This window comes from Lepisma saccharinum, chromosome 6 (assembly GCF_977018435.1).
Source record: "Lepisma saccharinum chromosome 6, izLepSacc3.1, whole genome shotgun sequence".
Classification (NCBI taxonomy): domain Eukaryota; kingdom Metazoa; phylum Arthropoda; class Insecta; order Zygentoma; family Lepismatidae; genus Lepisma; species Lepisma saccharinum.
The window spans coordinates 76,531,291-76,549,028 of record NC_139234.1 but is presented as its reverse complement, the minus strand read 5'-3'; the positions used below and the strand labels follow the sequence as shown (position 1 = coordinate 76,549,028).

Genomic DNA, 17,738 nt, shown 5'->3' with positions numbered 1-17,738 from the left:
AAACCTAATTCTGAATTTATGGAGCCAATCATCTACACTCCATCCCCAACATTATATTTTCCTGTGTGCCATAATAGAATAGATAACATTGAATTGATGGTCACTAATGAAAAAGAAGAATTAGTTGATTTTGCTGGAGCCACAACAACTGCAATCATAGAGATTAATATTTAAATAAAAATACATACAAAAAAATGGAGAATATTGAGAGTTATGAGCTACAATCATTCCCCCCAAACAGGAGGACATTTGCAAATTTAAATCAACCCAACACAGAAATTGAGGTTGATCTTGATGTAGGGGATGGCTTTATACACCCCCACAGAGCAGATCTATACATCAAATTTGATGTTGTAAAGCTCGATGGAACAGATTATCCGGCAAATTCAAATATCAGATTGGTAGATAATTTTGTGCCACATCTGTTCTCTGAAATTGAGATCAGAAAGCATGGTGTTGTTATAAACAGAGTGGATTATCCCGGCATTACCTCCACAGCTTTGGCCACACTAAAATTATCCAAAACCGTGGCATCATACTACAAAATAGGTGGATTTGAGGCTGGTGATAAAATATTAACCAAGAGCCACACAGTGCTGTTCCCCATGCGCCTGTTACCAGTATTCTTCTCAGATTACAAAGATATTATGTGGAAGGGTGGTTTAGGAATCACATTTAGAAGAGCTGCCAATGATAATAATGCTTTGATGAGGTACAGCACATTAAACTCTACAGGGGAAGCTCTGCCTAATACCCTACCTGATGAAGGCAAATGCATTATTCAGACTATGGAGCTAAGAATCCCAGTTGTTGAATATGAAGCCAGTTATGCTCTTAAATACAAAGCAGATATAATAAAAAATCCACAGATTCCTTTACAATTTTATACATATCAATGTGTACAGAAGCCTGCCGCTGGTACCTATTATGAGTTTGATGCTACAAATTCATTCTCCAGTATACAATATGACATGCCGGATTTTGTGGTGGTTCTGTTTCAGACTGGAAGACACAATAATCAGGAAAAAAATTCAAGTAGATTTGATAACTGCAACATCAAGAACATATATCTTAAAAATGGCAGAAATGAGGTATTTCCTAGAGAAAATTATAATTTAGACATTTCCAAGGATGATTTTCTTAAATTATATGAAGCATTTACAGCATACAAAAGGGTCACTACTGGCAATACTGACATGTATTACACACCAGATGAATTCAAAGCACAGAGACCCATGTTTGTAATCAACACTTCAAAAAGGAAACAAGTTGTGGTTAATGACAGGACAAACATTAAAATTATCTGTGAATTTCACGATACACTCCCTGATGACACCATATGTAGTGTTATTCTCATAGGTGAAAAATCATATGTTTATGATGTAAGAAATGAGAGAGTCACAGAGCAATTCTAGAAGAATTATATTATCTTAATACTAGATATACAAGTTGAGCCTGGTGCCCAATTGAACTTAAACCGGAAGTAAATATGTGTGTGTGTGGGGGGGGGGAGGGGTGTGTGTGGGTGTGTGTGTGTTAATACGTTTGGCGTAGTTTTAGGTGTGGCCAAAAAAAATATCAAGAGGGGCATATTTTTGACAGGTTTATGGACAACAATCTCACAGAAGTGCCTTTTATAAGTGTAGGCAAATCAATCTGAGGGGGGTCATACTTTCTCAGGAAATTCCCGAGGGCATTTTTACAAAAATCTTGGATTAGACGGGGTTCCACACTTGAGCAAAAAGCTCATATGGGCATGTTGAGCAAGTTTTAAGTGTAGGCAAATCTGCCAGAGGGGGGTTCATACTTTCTCGTCCTGGTTATAGGGGTTTTTACACTACTGATTAGTTTTTCGTAGAGCAAGAGAGCGCATCGAGTGCTTGACTCACAATCTTGGCACCAAACGTTCCGAGTTCGAGAACTGGCCCGATATCTCTTTGTTACATTATGTGTCCGGGATCTGTGAAGCGAGGTTGCGCATAACAGCAGAGTGTGGGGGGGGGGGAGCGAGTGTGCGGAGCAAAGCAGTGCGGGCTGCTGCATCTGCGTTTCCCCCTTCGTACACCCACTTCTTCTCTCACGCATTCATTGATCGAGCACTCTCTAGTCGCTATTTGCGCAGAGACTTGTTTTCGTTCGTTTGCTCCATAGATTCCCGGGACAGAGTGTAGAGTCTCTTGATTATTCACCCTCTTCGTCATGATAGGCCAAATGAGGCAAAAAAGCGACGTAAAATACAAAAAAAATATATCTAATATGTAGAACCTAATAATGTATTTTCGGAAAACTAGAAATGAATTTCAAAACACACACACAAAATATCATCTAAAACTAAATTCATGCTCAATTCAAAACATATTTTAACATATTGCATTTACAATTAATCATTTCCAACCTTCAGAAACTGGTTAAATAAAGAGGCATTTTATAATTCTCATTTATGATCTAAAGAAAAAAAAAAGCTACCAACCTACATCATGAACGAACCATGGTGAATTACTAATGATCTCACCTTTATGTGAACCTCTTGGGCAGAGTTGCCAGTTCGTAATGAGAAAACTTCCGAAACTAACCTGAAAGTCCACCAAATATCGAAGCACATTGCATTCAGCCAGAAGAAGGATGCCAGGAAAGAGAATTCAACGATAAACGCTGAAAGAAAAGAAAAGTAAAAGCAATTATAAATGCAAGAATTCGGTATATTACGCGAGTTCTGATATTCCCTTTACAGGACAAAGGTTGTCTTATATCTTTGAAATAATAGTTGTTTTCTTGATAATTAGGGTATTTAAATGCCGTGTTTCAGTTATTATTTTCAAAGATATAACATTTTCTACGAGATCAATACAATCTTCTACATCGCTCTATATAATGAAAATGTTGTTTCATTGATGTTGACAACGTACAGTTTGAAATCAGATCTATAAAGTGGGTCTCCCCGATAACGTAGTGGAAACGTCATCACCTTGTAACCAAGAGTTCGATACTTGGTGGTGGAGGCACATTGAGATTCGGATCCCAATTTAAACTGTAGGTCCAATCCCGATTAGCCTATCTGTGCATGAAGTGGACTTAAAAAATCAGCTGAACTCCATCTTTCTCGACCATAATAAATGAAACCATGATATCATTTGAATAGAAGCAGTGTGGTGTTTCAAATTTTCCCAGTGTGTGCGTTCCACACCGCGCTACGACGCCATTGGTCCCGTGTTCGAATCTTGGCCTGGTCATGAATGTTCTATTGACTGTCCCTTCATCAATTTCATCATATCATCAATCATCCTCATCGTCGCGATTAGCCGAAAGTGGCAGAAAAGCGACGCTAAATTACAAAAAACAAATCAAATCAAGTGTGTATGTGGTGCTTCCTTCGAAGCATCAGGATGTTATATAATTTATAACGGGTGTTTCATAAATATGAGGGTTACAAAAATGTATTGCAAGTAAAGCAAGTAAACTATTGAACTTACGTTAATGAAACCAGTTCAGAACGATCGACGAACGCAAACAGTTTGTGCATGTATGTTTTGTTCATCTGAGAGTTCGTATACCTGCCGCTAGGCGACACTCAAATCACCCACATCACTTACAGTGTTCTGTTCAATGTTTTGGTCTACAAGATCTCACGACCTTAGAACGTGTGACTTCCTTTTGTGGGGTTTCATCGAAGACAGGGTATTCGTCTCACCGATGCCGCGTGAAATCGCAGCCCTAAGGGAGCGTATAATCGCAGCGATAGACGCTATGGACAGCCCTATGTTGATGTTAGTGTGACAAGAAGTATACTATCGTGTCGATGTGTGCCGTATCACCCGTGGTACAAACATTGAATATTTGTAGCTGTAAAAAAAAACGTTTGCGTTTCTCGTTCGCTCTGGACAGGTTTCATTAACGTAAGTTCAATAGTTTACTTGCAACCCGTCAATTATTTATGAAACACCCGGTACCCCCCCCCCCCGAACAAATATTCTCAACCAGAGAGGGGAATGCAGCTTCCAGAGGGAGAATTACCCCTTACAAATATCATCTGAACATAGGACAATATGGCTTACCACTACATAAATATATATGTTGAAATTATGAAGAAATAATATTTAATATATAACTAACACTGAAAGAAAATCACATAGTATTTATTTATTTTAAAGTCCTTTTTAAAAAAGGAAATTATTTTGTATTTGAATGCTGACGTCAGAACTCAAATTCAGATAAATCTGAGATATGTTACAAGTCATTATCATAAAAATCGACGAGTTTATAGTGAGAATATTTTTCTTGGGTTTGTTTCTTCATCCATTTTATCAGATGATCAATCAATCATCGTCGCACATTACCTTACAACTGGCAACACTGACCGGAACGGGATCTGACAACATAGCACATTGTACCGTACGCTTCTTGCAACCTTTTTTTGAGTCTCAAATGCTGTCAATGAAGGTTAATGCGGCTTGAAAGAGTGATGTAATGGTCCAAACAAAAAAGAATCGCTTTGCACAATGTCCTTCTAATATATTAGTCCTTGAGCGAGGTGTGGGAATCAACGGGCGTTGAAGTTGCGTGACATGGCGGTTTAGAAGCCACGATGCTTAGGCAGGAGGCTGGCTATTTGCGGTTTTTAAAGGCCTTGTTTTAAAGGTAACTCACTCAGCCCAGTGGCGGATTAACGCCTCTCTGTGTGCGAGGTGGATGACCTTCTTTTATTAGCTCGTTATGTTCGTTCAGAGTTTATTATTCTAGACCAGTGGTTCTCAACCTTTTTTCAGTCCGGGACCCACCTTGAAGCATGAGTACCGGCAGAATTACTTGTAGGGATGTGTACCCAGTTTATAACCATATTTTTGATAACATCGATTACTTTAAGAAGCACTCTTTTTCGCTTACTTAAACAATTTACAGATACTTCATTCTAGAAAAGTTAATAAAGTATGTGTGTCAAACGCATACACCCCCAACACACACACACACACACACACACACACACACACACACACACACACACACACACACACACACACACACACACACACACAAACAGCCGGTCGGAAATATCAAGCGACATCTCTAGACATCTCAGAGGGCGATTAATTAATTATGCATGTCCCAGTGGGTGATCGCTTATTTTAGACATCTTAGAGGGTAAAATATTGATTTTATACGACTCAAATGGTAATCGCTTGATTTCAGACGTCCTAGTGGATCACAGAAGGTGATCCCTTAATTTTTAGACATCTCGGAGGGTTATTTCTTAATTTTAGACGTCAAGTACAGCTATGATTGCCGTCTATTCTTATGACAATTATATTATGCCCATTTTTGCTAGTTTTCCTAATCTTGGCAATGAAAATAAATGGCGATTAGATGAATGGATGACGGGTCAATCACAACCACACGTGGACAGTTCACACAGCATGATTGATTGATTGATTTGGTCGATTTTACTTTTGGCTAATCGCGAAGATGAGGACGAGTGATGATATTGATGAAGTGACACTCGCAAAGAACATCCATTCCCAGGCAGGGTTTCGAACCCAGGACCTCTGGCGTCGTGGCTAGTGCTCACCATCCGCCACTGAGGTCAACAAGACACACAACAGAAACGTCATAGAGATTAATGCGGAGAGGGGGGAGATAAACAGTTAAGTACAATTATGCATAGCACAAAGAAGAGAAATTATAAATGGCTGCAAAAGAGAAGAAAATAGAAAGTGATCACTTGGAGAGCAGAGTGGCAGATGAGAATAAAAATTCTCAGAAGTTCAAAAGTAAACAGAAAATAATATATATGGGAGCAACGCCATTCTATATTGATAATCATAATATTTTTTACTAAAAACTGGGGGCAGGGGTGTCGGCCGCATTTCTGGAATGGTCGTGGCCCCTTTAGTAACGCTACTGGCTACTGGGGGATGAACAACAATTTTAATAGCTTGTGGGCGGCGTTGTGTAAAGGCAATGAGGGAATTATAATTAATCTTTCATTATTAACTAAATTCTTCCACAATATCTTAAAAAACTGGTTTATTTCTTTCTAGAATGTGACAGGGTGGATAAAAATCATGATTTGTATTAAAAAAATCATTTCTGATGACTTTTTATATTTATATCGGATTTTTAAAATTTAAATCTATTTCTTTGATTTTCTGTAAAAAAAACCACGCTTAAAATTGCTTGTATGGTTTTTGGCACCATACATAAAAATATATGTTTTTTATAGAAAGGCTTTTTCTAGTAAACGGCCCTGTAAAATATTTGAACAGTTTGATTAAAGCAAATTAAAATTACATGTAAATGTATTTTTTTCTGTGTCTGATACTGTATATATGAATCTATGGAAATGTTTGTTGAGAGTGTTAATAAAACTATAATAAATTTCAGTAATTTTTATTTGAGTGAAAATAAAACATTCTGGATGTAACTTAAATTGTAATTGTAACTTAAAATATTATTTTGTAGTCTTGGTAGCTGAGTTTTGTTATTTTTTTTTTGTGATAGCTTTGCAAAATATTTATTTAGAATTATTCAATCAAGACAAATGTAAGTGTACAAGTATTTTGTTTCCCTTATCCTTTCTTCGAGCCTAATAAACACAATTAAATGATTACAAGATTAATGTACTTCAAGAAAAGTGATTCTGAAGTATACAAAAACCTTATGTACATTATTCTATAAATTATTTATTTAAAGCGATTTAAATCAGTGATCACCTGATTTAAATCAATCCACATTGAGTTACAAGAATCTACAGTAGAACAACTGTAGCTTATAACACCATTAAGCCTTGTTTCCATGATTATGACAAAACTAAATATGCTGACCAAGGCAGTAATTGAAACCGCTTGGCATCAGAAGAAGTGTGCAGCAGGGGTATTCTGCCACAAAAGAAGTGATGTAAGTGAGGTGACAAAAATAAATTTTATAAAGAATATGGAGGAGAGAATCAAGAAAATATGCATGAAAGAATGTGAAAAAGAAGGCAAAATAAATAGCCTATGGAAACAGCTGGAAAAGAATGGCTATGAGAAGCAGGATAGACTGGACATAAACAGAAGAAGTAAGAAAACTGGCAGGGGAGAATTGGAAGAGAAAGAAAAAGAGGAGAGAAGGTTTGGAATAAGGAGTATGGGGAAGACCACAGAAAAGATATGCAAAGTGCTTAGGAAAGCGGGAATTAAAACTTACATGAAGGGAGGGAGAAGCATCTTAGGAATAGCGAGGAATGCTAACAAGAAAAAGGAAAACAGAGAAGAGGAAGAGGAAGGGATTATCTACGAAGTAAAATGTAAAGAATGTCAGAGTGTGTACATAGGAGAAACGGAAAAAAAGGCTGAAAGACAGGTTGAAACAACATAGGGATGATGTACGACTTAAGAGAGAGAGAGAAATGCAATATTTAAACACACGAGAGAAACAGGACATGACATAGAGTGGGATGAGGCTAAGCAGATAGGAAGGGAGAAGAGAATGCTAGTGAGAAAATGGAAGGAAGCCAAGGAAATAGAGAAGAAAGGTGAAGAAGACATAATGAACTGGAATGGGGGACTGAAGTTAAACAAAGAATGGAAGAAGATGTTGGAAAGAGTGGAAAGGACAAGAGAAAAAGAGGAGAGGAGAAGGAAGAAAAATGAAGGGAAAAGAGCGTGAGATTAAAAAGTCCAACCACATTCTATATGGAAGTAATTGTGTTTAGCCTTTTAGGTGAAAGTAAAGTTGGAAAGTGAAAGTCATCTGCTAGAAAGTTCCAAACAACTTTCTAAATAGTCTGGAGGGAGTAATGTTTGTGTATATATATTGCCCTTTTGTTGTATCAGGTTACTTTTGTACTTGATACAGAGTCTGAAGAAGACCTTGCTAGAAGGTTGAAACGTTACGTTAGTTTATGTTTTTAATAAAATAAAATTACTGCCTTGGTCAGCATATTTAGTTTTTTCATAACTGTAGCTTACAAGCGACCATATTTGTCTGAAACAAATAGGTGTGTATTTTTTTATAGGATTTATTTTGTTTGTAATTGCATTTTAGACTCTTAATACCTCTTTGGAGGATAAGGAGACTTTTTAGCTTGAACATATTTACGAAGCCCTCCGTTAAAAGGATGAATCCCCGTACATATGGATGGGAAGTTGCATCTTTGGATTGTCATTAAAGACCGTTATCGTATGATTTGACTTATCTCATACAAAACAGATAAAAATTGGGGCGAGGTAGATTCGATTGCATGCGAGGATTAAGATAAGCGTATCTAAGTGGCACGAATGAAGTCCCAACTTGCAACGATAAGAAGGCGCGTGTTATATTGTTGTTTTTCTTTTACTAATTTCTTTACTCACTTAATATAATATTTATGCCCCTTAACTGTTCCTTTCTTCCGTTTATCACTGACTGATTAATTGAATTAAAAATATTGGATGCATGGGCACGTTTGGCCATTTTGCACACTTCAAAGTATACGGTGAAGTATCCCCTTATCTAAAATGTGACGGAGTTTCAAGTGCGTTTTCAGTATCTAGCTATAGCTAACCAGCTATCCATAAACTCTCAACGTTCCCTAATACTTCCCAAAATGTACTCAATATCACCTAAAATTTCTCACATAGGCCCAGTTTATGATCAACTTGGCTCTAAATTTATCCTTGCCTTATGTCGTCTAGCTAGATGGAAAGTTCTAGATAAAACCCCGTAACCACTGTACGAATTAAGCTTCTTGCCTTGGAGGTGGGGGGGGGGGATGCTCACTCAGTGATGCATTTATGATTTCCTTTCGGGAGATAGTTTTTTTGGGGGGTAGGCACATTTGTATATGTTACCAGTCAGTAAATTAAAATGCATAAGATTTGTCAATGCTTAGTGCATGCAAGACCTCTACAAGAGCAGAAAAAGTTTGAAATGAGTCCATGAATGACTTAAAGCGCTAAGATTTTAATCGAACATCAACCAGAGGCGCAACCACGAATTTTTGTTTGGGGGAAGCAAGTACCAGGATAAAAGTATCAATAATAATAATAATAATAATAATAATAATAATAATAATAATAATAATAACGTTAATAATAATAATGTTATTGTTATTAATTTGCTTTATTTTACTTCGCTTTTGTGCCACTTTTGGCAAATTTGCGAATATGGCGATGAGTGATGGATGATATGATGAAATTGATGAATGGACACTCACAAACATCCATGCCCAAGCCGGGATTCGAACCCAGAACCAACATTATTATTGTTATTATTATTATTATTAGTAGTAGTAGTAGTATCAAAGACTTTATTACCTCCGTAAATTATGCAAAAAGAGGGTAGAAGTTGGGGCTAAAGCATTTGTGTTCGAACAAACTATTTCAATTATTTTTTAACACGTTCAATTTCACATTAATAATGGAAAAGAAGCACACAAACTATTTTTGAAAGACAGAAAATGTTTGATAAATGCATTTCAAATTTAAATCGTTTTTACATTAACATATATAACTTTCATGCACGATATATGTTTCACACATATGCAACATGGAGGGACGTGGACCAGGGGCGGTGCCAGAATTTTTCGACCAGGTGGGCAGAAACTGCATATTGATAAATTAGGGTGGGCAGTACAAACGTAAGGCATTAGGTGAGTTTGACTAACATGTATCCCCCCTCTCTCTCTCTCTCTCGAGATTTCCCTCTTACTTTGTGTAGAAAGCGATTTGGGCACAAGGAATTCATCAAACATAATCATCGTATCTCTTTTACAGATCATTTGGGCTGTAAGTGTGATATTTTTGAACACACTCAAATGTCAACCTCTCTTCTGAATAGTACATCCTGGAACTATTCTCGTAGGCAAATGAATCTGTGGCGCCTGAAACTGCAATGAAGATAATCCTCTCACCGTCACCATTGGTCAGAACTAGCAGAAAATCGACTTGAAGTTGAAATACGTATAACAATGAGTCAAATCAGTACTTTCCACAAATAGAGTATCAACAGTTCAAAGCACATAGAAAGTTGAGAGAGTATTTTCAACTCCACAATGCTTCATTTTTTAAAATCAAAACAGATAACTCCACGAGCAACGACGTGTCTCAAAAGTCTGAAATATTTTTGTCCGTACGTGAAAGAAATAGTTTAAATCTCAGGCCAATCCATGGGTGTCCGGTAGGAGGGGGTGTAAGGAAGGCACCCCCCCTGGAAAATGGGGCTTACCATAAACTTATAAATTACACACATATTTTTATTTCATTCACAGTAATTTATGTTAATTATTGGAAGGGTGCTGTAGGAACATAATAGCTTCCAGCACTATTATCGGGGGGAATATGTCTCGTTTGCCGCCCCTGGAAAAAGTTACCATGCTTGTCCCTCCCTGGAAAAAATACTGCGGACCTCCATGGGCCAATCATAATAATAGTGTAATCCACCTCTTAAATGGACGCATCTTATGTTATGATAAAATGATACGGTTGACAGAGTTATTTCCGTACTATATCGTCTCTCCGATTGCATAACGCTTTCGTCTTATAATTAAGGGGTACTGGGTTCAATTCCCCGTGGAAGCCAATGCACACTCGTTAGGATTACAGTTTAAAATGAAGATCTAGTGACAATTAGCTTATTTGAGCACGTGGACTTTAAAAAAAAATCACTCCTGGATTATTGTCCTGATTATTTTTTTTTTATTATTTAATTTGGGTGTCTCATTATAGGTCTCTGACACCCTCGAGTCAAGGTTTCTTTCCACCCTTTCTTCATCTTCTTTGAAATTCTTGCAAGTTAATCATAAGAACTGCATAACTGATAGTGAAAATTTATATGTAGGAAGAGAACTTGTAAATAGTGCTAGCTACTAATTACATCAGTTCAGTAATACTATACATGTTTCCCAAACCCCTACAAAACTGTTACATTAAAATTTGGCCCCGTCGGTATTGTAGTGATTGTGACTACTCGTTATTAATTAGAACAAATTAAAAATTGTAATTTTAGAAACATTGCATTATTTGAAGATGACAGTTATGTAAAAATAAACTGTGATAGAATAAAGAAAGTGACACAAATTACTTGCGGAGTGGTTATCCCAGTGCGTTATGACGCCAGGACTCCCGGGTTCGAATCCTGGTCTGAGCATGGGTGTTTTTGTGAGTGTCCCTTCATCATCGCCATTCATACTCATCATTGCGATGAAGGTAAAGAAGATTTTTTTTGTTTATTACTTTGATCAGGCTGAGATTTATGGGCCGGTGCTGACAACATCAAGAACTCACTCCCATCTATGTACAGTTTCAGTTAGTCTATAAGCTTTAGCCTAAGTCATGTCAGATGGTTAGTTATACTTTTTATACTTCCACATTCCTAATATCTATTTTCTTCAATTTATGGCTGATTTCAAAGCAATTTTTCTCCATTGAAAGCTGGGAGCTGCAACCCTCTAAATCCTCCTAAATCCTGATGAACTCTTGATCATATACACATACCTCATAATTGTGAGTAGTATCCCATAAAACTTACTAAGCCTGTTGATTGCTTCTAATCATAGCAGTGTTCATTAGATTGCATTTTAAAAAAGAGTTCTGAGAGTTCCTTTCCAATGACAAAATTATGGACGTAGAAAGAAAAGCTTAAATTAATTTAATTCAACAAGAATCTTCGTAAACTTACTTATTTAGAGAAAAGTTTCGCCACATGACAGAAAAGCTTGTTATGGGATGATCTGAAACTTGTGAATTTTCTAGTATCTACAATATTCATAAGTAAAATATACATGGAGTGAGAACCAGCCTATACTTACAGAACCGTTTACATTTCCCTAATTGTATATATGTATTGAATTTGATGGGGTGGGCAATCGGGTGGGGACAGGAATTTTTGGGTGGGCGCTTGCCCACCCGTGCCCACCCCTGTCGCCGTCCCTGACGTGGACACTAAATTGTGTGTGTATTCAAAGTTTCTTTAATACATATAATATACCACATATATTATTTAAATACATTTCACAACCAAGTCATCCATCTCACAATAAACCAACAGCAAAAATTACATAAATTGTCTCTGAAATGTGCACGCTCCCTTTCCTGAAAACAATTGTTCAAGCATTTAAGACAAAAATCAATTAAGGCAAGTCTTATTTCTCTGTCTGGGAATTTACAATGCATTACAGAGAACAATGATATAATGCGAGCGAAGCGAGCAAGAAAATCTCTGGATTCACTTTTTTTGCAGGCTGTAATCAATATTGATTTAATAGGGCGCAAATAATTTCACGGGACGCCAATGCATTCTCTCTTTTACAACTTTTGTGCTTCCCCGATGGTGTAGTGGTAACATCGTCGCCTTGTCATCCATCACAGGTTCGATACCCGGTGGAGGCATATGGCTCAGTGGTTCGGACCCCAATTTAAACTATAGTCCCAGTCCCGATGAGCCTTTCTGTGCGTAAAGTGAACTTAAACCCACAAATCAATCAATCAATTTTACAACATATTTTCATTTAGATCGTTCGGCGCCCAGGACCGACACCCATCGCCCCGTAACTACAGTTCTGAACTTGGTAAGACCAAGAAACGAAGGCGAAGCTAGCAAGAAAATTTTACGAATAGTGTTTTTATTTGCATAAAATTTGAAGTTGTGGGCTGTAATTTCCCACCTGCAGGTACACTTGGCCGTCAATATGTTTGCCCCCTTTGCCCCCCCCCCCTAGAACTCATTTCCGTCCAAGGTTGGGGTCGCAATGCCCTCCTGCCCCCCTGTGGTTGCGCCACTGACATCAACGACGTCATGAACACCAAGCTCTAACATGTGATTGAGCCAATGAATAACAACTAAGTTCTTATGAAATCTGGCTTTAAGAATCGGTGCAACTGGCTTGCTTTTAGTTCCATTTTCTTTAAAGGGGGGGGGGGGGTTAAAACATTCCTGACAGGGATAAAAAATAATTTTATTTGGATGGAGGTTTTTTTTTTTTTGAGGGGGAAGAGTTACCAGCATCCCCCCAGTTAATGCGCACACTGCCCGTATCTAACAATGTAAATTTGGACAAAAGCTGTTTTGCGGGTGAGTGTACGCTATAGTTCACAGTTTTATGCATTCCGAGAATATAATTGTCTTTAGACTGAGATGATAATACTTAATCACTTCATCAGGAAAGTTCTATGACATCGACACTCTCACTGATGTATTTGATGTAGGTAAACTGTTTGTGAGGATTCCCGATGAACCTTGCTAGAGAATCTGTGCTTGAGAATCATTACAAGAAGGTTCTAATTGTTCCAATTAATGACATTGGATTATTGCTTCTTCAGTTTTTGCATTTTTCTGCATTTCAAATTTCTATATTTTGTTCGCAACTTTTATTGTATAATTTCCACTTTTTAATCGTTTCTAACCTTGGCCATGCAATTTGATTTGATTTTCATTCTAAACATATTGGCAATATTTATAATATGCTGTTTATATTCAGTGTTGTCCTAACCTTCGCGTATTTACCTGCAAATACGCCAGCCACTTAGTAACATTAGGCTTGGGTAAAACAATGCGACCTTGGGACATATTTTTTAAAAAACATGGAAATGATTACTCTAAAAGATATGTGCACATCCTGCTTTTTCATTTGCTAAAGAAGTAAGGGGGGAAGCCGAAACCTTCCCCTACCTTACATATCCTTAATCAATGTCCATTCACTACTTGATATTGACTCACCTTTATGTATTCGCCTTGCAACTACCACTTGAGAGCAATATCTACGATTTCACGTTCACAAAATATGGCCAACTTACCGGGAAAAGACGTTTATTAAAATTTGAAAAGCTTTGTGGTATTACAAGGGGGAAAAGGAATTCAAGTATGAGAATTTAAACTGTTCCAGCATAAAACGCATCGCAGTTTCAATATTCCGTTCGGAAGTTTTACCATTATTTGACGAGTGGCTTTAGCATTTCAATACAGAAAATGTACAATGAGTCACTGAAAAGAGAGAGGGGATTAAAAAGGGGGAAGCGCGTAGGGAGGGAGAGGTAATCCTACGAAAAAAAAGCTGGAGGCAATGCTAGTTTCTTTCCCTTCCTTCTTTCCGAACAAAAATCCCCAACGCGAGTCAATGAACGTCGTAAAGGGATTTCTAAGGAAGACCCGAGAACGAGGTTGTGACGGAAGTTGAACGATATATCTTGCTCCTAATAATTTTTTTTCTTCTTTCTTTCCGAACTCCCCCTTTCAGGGATCGAAGTGTCGAAGGGTGACGGGTCGCCTGCTAGTGAACACGTGACCAATGGAGGCGCAGAATGAATTTCGGGGGGATGGGGGAGGGGTGGTAGCCATGGGAACGGAGGGTTGAAATCTTTTAGGGGGTGAGTTGATTGATCCATTGCTTGTCCTGCCCAATCCGTTGGGGATGTCTGATCTCTGCGACTCGCTCATAAAGAAGGGAAAAAAAGGGAAGAAGTTGTTTGCGAAGAGGCAGAAGAGGAAATAGCGAAAGTTGGTCAAGGTGCAGCTGTTGTGACCTCAACATGGATATTGTTCTCGTATTAACATTGGATATATACGCAATATCCCGATATGCGAAAAAGTGATGCTACCTTCTGCCATATGGCAGAGAAATCAATATTTGGCACACAAATGAACCGAATTATTTCTTGTTCGTAGTAGCGATCTTTAATAGGTATATGGACGATATCGGAATATCGTCATAGACGATATATATCGGCGATATATCGTATCCACGATATATATCGAGGGCCTCCCCCATGGCGCAGTGGTAGCGTCATTGCCTTGTAATCAAGGGGTCCCGGGTTCGATACCCAGTGGAGGCACAAGTGGTTCGGATTCCACTTTAAACTGTAGGTCCAGTCCCGATTAGCCTTACTGTGCATAAAGTGGACATAAAACAGCAACTCAAACCAAACGATATATATCGCCAAATATCTTTACGATATATCGCCGATACGATATATCATCACCAAAATATCGTGACGATATATCGCTGACACGATATACATCGCTAAACTATTGTGACGATATATCGCTGACACGATATATATCGCTAAACTATTGTGACGATATATCGCTGACACAATAGGAATATATCGCTAAAACATGGCTGTTGGGAGGGGGGGGGGGGTCTCGAATCGGTCCGTCGAACCCCTCTGGAATTTGGCATTGTTCATTTCAAGTTACAAGCAAGTAGAGAGCTTGTCATCTTTAATGTTTATAACAGAAATAAAGTCCAGTTACTTAGTATTCGAACACAATAACAAAAATGAAAACTGCGCTAGATCGAAAACATGTGATTCAGGCATTAAATGGCACATTCATCATCTGCTATTACTCGGGTTGCACTAAAATGCATCCATTAAGACCAGGTACAATTGTTTCCAGTGCTCGAAGTGGGAAATCCTAGCCGGGGGGATGCTTGGTCCAGTTCGGAGATAAGTAGATGAACATGGAGGCAAGGCGATATTATTTTTAATCCGTTAGACGCCCGCTCTCATTCGTGGGATTTTTGGATGGGGAAATGAATGCACGCAAAGTATGATATTTTATTTGGTAATTTTGACCAAATTTTTTGGTAGGCCTAACTCTAAACAAACATGCACGATTACTAAAATAATTTGGTTCTGGGAAGAAAACTTTGTTTGTCGCTCAATTAAATAAGTGTTTGGTTTCAGAAACAATTATTGGGCTATTCCAAACATTTTCCTCAGTTTAAATATAAGGTGTAAACATTAAATTAAAGTATTAAAAAAATAATAATAATCAAGACTCGGGGTCCCGGGTTTGATAGCCGGTGTAGGCACATGGGACAGCGGTTCGGATCCCACTTTCAACTATACGTCCACTCCCGATTAGCCTTTCTGTGCATAAAGTGGACTTAAAACAACAACCACCAAACCAACCAACCCAATAAACACTCAAATACTTAAGGTAACAAACTCAAATAATATAATATCCAGTTTTCAATTTCAATTTTTAACTTTTTCGTCACCTTTCTGCCCAAGTAAAACACTACGATGGGGAGAACTGAAGAAATAAATTATAGAACTTTCAATTAATTCAAATCTAGGACCTTTGGGTTCACAGTGATTGCAATAATCACTACACCATAAAGGGAAAGGCTACTCAATTTCTATCCCATACACATTACTTACAACAAGAAGAACCGGCCCACACCCACACAGGGTGCCATCTTTTTTAAATATATTGAATGGGTTTAACACTTGAGTTATAAGTTTACAAAAAACTTGCATGAATCCTCTCTTCCTAATAATGCACAGCAACAATGTACCCTCACTTATCTTTTAAGAAATCTGTTATTTACTGATTTCAATAAGCTATCCACCACGAACCACGATAGCAAATATGTAATAATAATAACAACACGACAAATCATTGGGTGGGCTCGGGCCCATATAAGTTGGCGCCATTTCATCCACTCACAATACACAACATACATTGAGGAATGAGAAAGTCTTTATCATGTTACACGACACATGTGTTGTTTACCAGAAACCATTGTTGCCCTTAGTACTTTTCGCTACATTGTTAACAGCTGTACTAAGTCCAGAACTGTGCCTCTCCTGTTAGCATAGTTTCTTTTGGGACCAATACAGAAGGAGGTCTTTATTCTCGACAGCCTAACCTACTTAGTTTTCATTTTAAACTTGGTCCCATTTACAATATTTGTTGATATTTTAGTGGTCTGCCTCTGTGACGTGTGTTGTCTTGGAGTAACGAGGCAGGAGCACTAGCTTAAAATCTTGGGTAAAACATATGATTCATTGCGTCTCCCATCCAATAATTTAATCTATTCATCATTCATCCTTGTCGTTGCGATTAACCTAGAAGAAAGAATGGAAGGAAAGAATGGAGTTTTTAATTTCATCTCATTGTCTTCCTCTCGATCTCCCTCTCTCTATTTACATTTCTCTCTCTCTCTCTCTCTCTCTTTCTTTATCTGTTTTCTGAGTATCTTTATTCTTCTTTCTCTGTTCATATCTTTCTTGTCTCTCTCAGCCAGCCTCTTTCCTTTTCTTTGATCTCTCACTTTTTGTCTCCCATTCTCTCTCCTCCTACCTTTCATCTAATCATAATTCTATCATCGTAAAGAAGCAGAAAAAGGGACGTGAAATAAATAAGAACAATAGACGTACAGAAGTGGGCTTTTTTTTTACTTGTTTTAATATCAGTTGGGGACGGTGTGAAGTAAGAAATTTTAATTGAACAAATGGTCACATTGGCGCCCCCTTCAACCTTCTTCAATGAGTAGTTTAAATATTTCACGTTATTCTGATCTTACGACAAAATTCGAAATTATTATATTGAAAATTATGAACATTTAGAGCACTCGAATATTATATTACCAATGTTTATTGTTTATCTTGTTATTTGAGAGCCGGCATACAAAAGTGCTAATTTGATTTGGAAAGGAAAAGACGCTTTGTATGTTAACATCCACATAATACAAAAAGAAAGTATTTCAAATGTACCCATATTATAAGGAAAACTTCTACTTGAAAATGTGTAATTGATATCTGAAATTTTAAAATTACTATTTGCTAGGGTAAAGTACAAATTATAATACCCGTACGTTATCAATTATTATAAAATTAATAATTTCCTCACTTTTTATTGGTCTTTTAAGTACTTAATATCGTTTTAGTGATCGTAATGTAATACCAATTAGAATTTTGAAGGATAGTGTCCTTTAGTTCCCCATTTCTGCTAATAATACACAGAAACCCAATTACAGGGAATGAAAAATTCTAAAGATC

General features: G+C 37.5%; 1 protein-coding gene across 1 annotated transcript in view; it reads right to left on the bottom strand.

The window, feature by feature from the left end:
* The window catches only part of LOC145989118 (G-protein coupled receptor Mth2-like), a 122,795-nt gene that overhangs the window by 73,592 nt on the left and 31,465 nt on the right, over nt 1–17,738 (bottom strand). The window contains exon 2 of the mRNA XM_083124413.1: nt 2,574–2,652. Within this exon, the coding sequence (XP_082980539.1) occupies nt 2,574–2,652 (79 nt within the window). The remainder of the gene's footprint in view (nt 1–2,573; nt 2,653–17,738) is intronic.